Genomic DNA, 2048 nt, shown 5'->3' on the forward strand with positions numbered 1-2048 from the left:
GCAACATATCTTTCTTTCTTGTAATTTATTCCTAGGATGAATTTTCATAAGTAATTGATTGCAGGTCATGCGCTTTTGCCAAAGCTTTATGGATGAGCTATATCGGTATCTGGGACCTGAGCAGGTAAAATTTCCTCCTTGTCTTGTATGCCCTGCCATTAGTTGGTCAATGCCAATTATATTAAACATTTCTTAAATTACAGTATGATTTTATTTATTATTTATCATTTTCACCCTAGGATCTTCCTGCAGAAGATATGGGTGTCGGCCCAAGGGAAATGGGTTATCTCTTTGGACAGTATAGACGCCTCGCCGGTCATTTTCAGGTACTAATGGCATTCAATATTGACAAAATGCATATTGCTTCTTTTGTTATGTAGTTTATACTTTGTATCAAATGGAAAAATTGTCTTCTTAGGTAATAAGTATTATGTTTGTATTGTCCCTTGCTAGCTTCTTCCTGCTCAGACTTTATTATTTTTTGGAAAATGATAACCATGCTACTTTTCTTAGTATTCTTGTGCTCAAGTGAGTGATACAAGGTGTGGGGCCTCTTTACTTTTTTGTGAAATGGATGATGAGATAAGGGGTCCAACTTACCATTCTAATAGTGGTTCAAAGTGGATATCAAACTTGGAGTACAATTACCAAAATTTCACTGTTCAACCTACATAAATGGTGGCATTTTAATTTTCTATTAAGAGCTGGCTGCGTGTTGACAGCTAAATTTAGCTAATGTCTTATAGCTTTATTTCCAGATTTGAAAGCACCTGCTTTTTTGGTTCCTATAGTTATTTGTATTATTTCCAGTTGATTGTACTTGCAGTTTTCATTTTTATGCTTATGCAGGGAAGTTTTACAGGACCGAAGATATTCTGGTCAGGTTCCAGTCTTCGAACTGAAGCTACTGGCTATGGACTGGTATCTTATTAAATCTTCTTTTTTTTAATCTTGCAAATATCATAGAGTTTCATTGTATTTGACAACTTCACTGTTTTAGAGCAAAGACGATATTATATTGTTCTATACACATATATTTCTTAAATTTTCAAGAGAATAGACACAATATTATATTGTTATTGTCGCTTCTTGACTTATATTCTACTTGCAACGTAATGTTATATATGTATCTTGCTTGCATTATCTTTGATGCCATTTTCTTTGCAGGTTTTCTTTGCACGCCTTATACTTGCTGAGATGAATAAAGAGCTCAAAGGATTAAGGTCTTTCCTCAATCTTTTAAATAAAGAAGAGAGATCAATAATCCTGTTATTATGCTGCAATTATAAGCTCTACACTGCACCATGTCTTATGAGTTATGGCTATATCCATATCAACTCACAGTCTTTTGCTAATGACACTGTCTAATGTATTTGTGACTCGAATTCGTTCATGCTTTTCCCTATAGAGCAAGACTTAAAGCCCAGAAGGCTAAAAACAAGAATTGCCTGTCCTAAAACTGTATGTTGAGCTGTCATTTCAACATCATTCAGGCCTGTTGTCCTTGTGTGCAACATTCAATGCAGATAAAGTTCCTCATAGGATCAACTAAGTTGTTATGACATGCTTATTAGCCTGACAATTGACCTTAGTTAGTGCAGCTCTCTAGTGAAGGTGACCATAAGCAAAGAATTCTTACATAAAATTATTACATGTTAGAAACCCATCTTTGGTCACATAGTTTTATATCATTTTACCTCTAGTGAAGGATAAGCAAAGAATTCTTACATAAAATTATCATCCGTTAGAAGCCCATCTTTGGTCAAATAGTTTTATATCATTTTACCAATGGCAAGATTGTTTGCAATCATTTTACCAATGCCAAGATTGTTTGCAATCATTTTACGAAGGGCAAGCTTGTCTGCAATAAATGAACTCACGTATTCTTATCAAGCTCTGGAGGTGACCATTTGAACTACCTTTGGGAAGTGGAAGAAAAGTTTCATTGTTGTTCGCCTGGAATTTAGCACGAGAATGTACTTTTTTTTCCTTTTTTCTTCTCTTTTGTTGTTTTTTTTGTTTTTTTTTTTTGGGGGGGGGGGGGGGGG

The 2048-nt window shown here is 34.8% G+C and overlaps 1 protein-coding gene across 1 annotated transcript in view; it reads left to right on the forward strand.

Moving 5' to 3' along the window:
• The window catches only part of LOC109847197 (NADP-specific glutamate dehydrogenase), a 13762-nt gene that overhangs the window by 6563 nt on the left and 5151 nt on the right, over positions 1-2048 (forward strand). Inside the window, exons 6-9 of the mRNA XM_020416442.1 lie at positions 65-124; positions 240-326; positions 850-921; positions 1168-1223. Coding sequence (XP_020272031.1) covers positions 65-124; positions 240-326; positions 850-921; positions 1168-1223 — 275 coding nt within the window. The remainder of the gene's footprint in view (positions 1-64; positions 125-239; positions 327-849; positions 922-1167; positions 1224-2048) is intronic.

Source organism: Asparagus officinalis, chromosome 1 (assembly GCF_001876935.1).
Source record: "Asparagus officinalis chromosome 1, Aspof.V1, whole genome shotgun sequence".
NCBI classification, from domain to species: Eukaryota; Viridiplantae; Streptophyta; class Magnoliopsida; order Asparagales; family Asparagaceae; genus Asparagus; species Asparagus officinalis.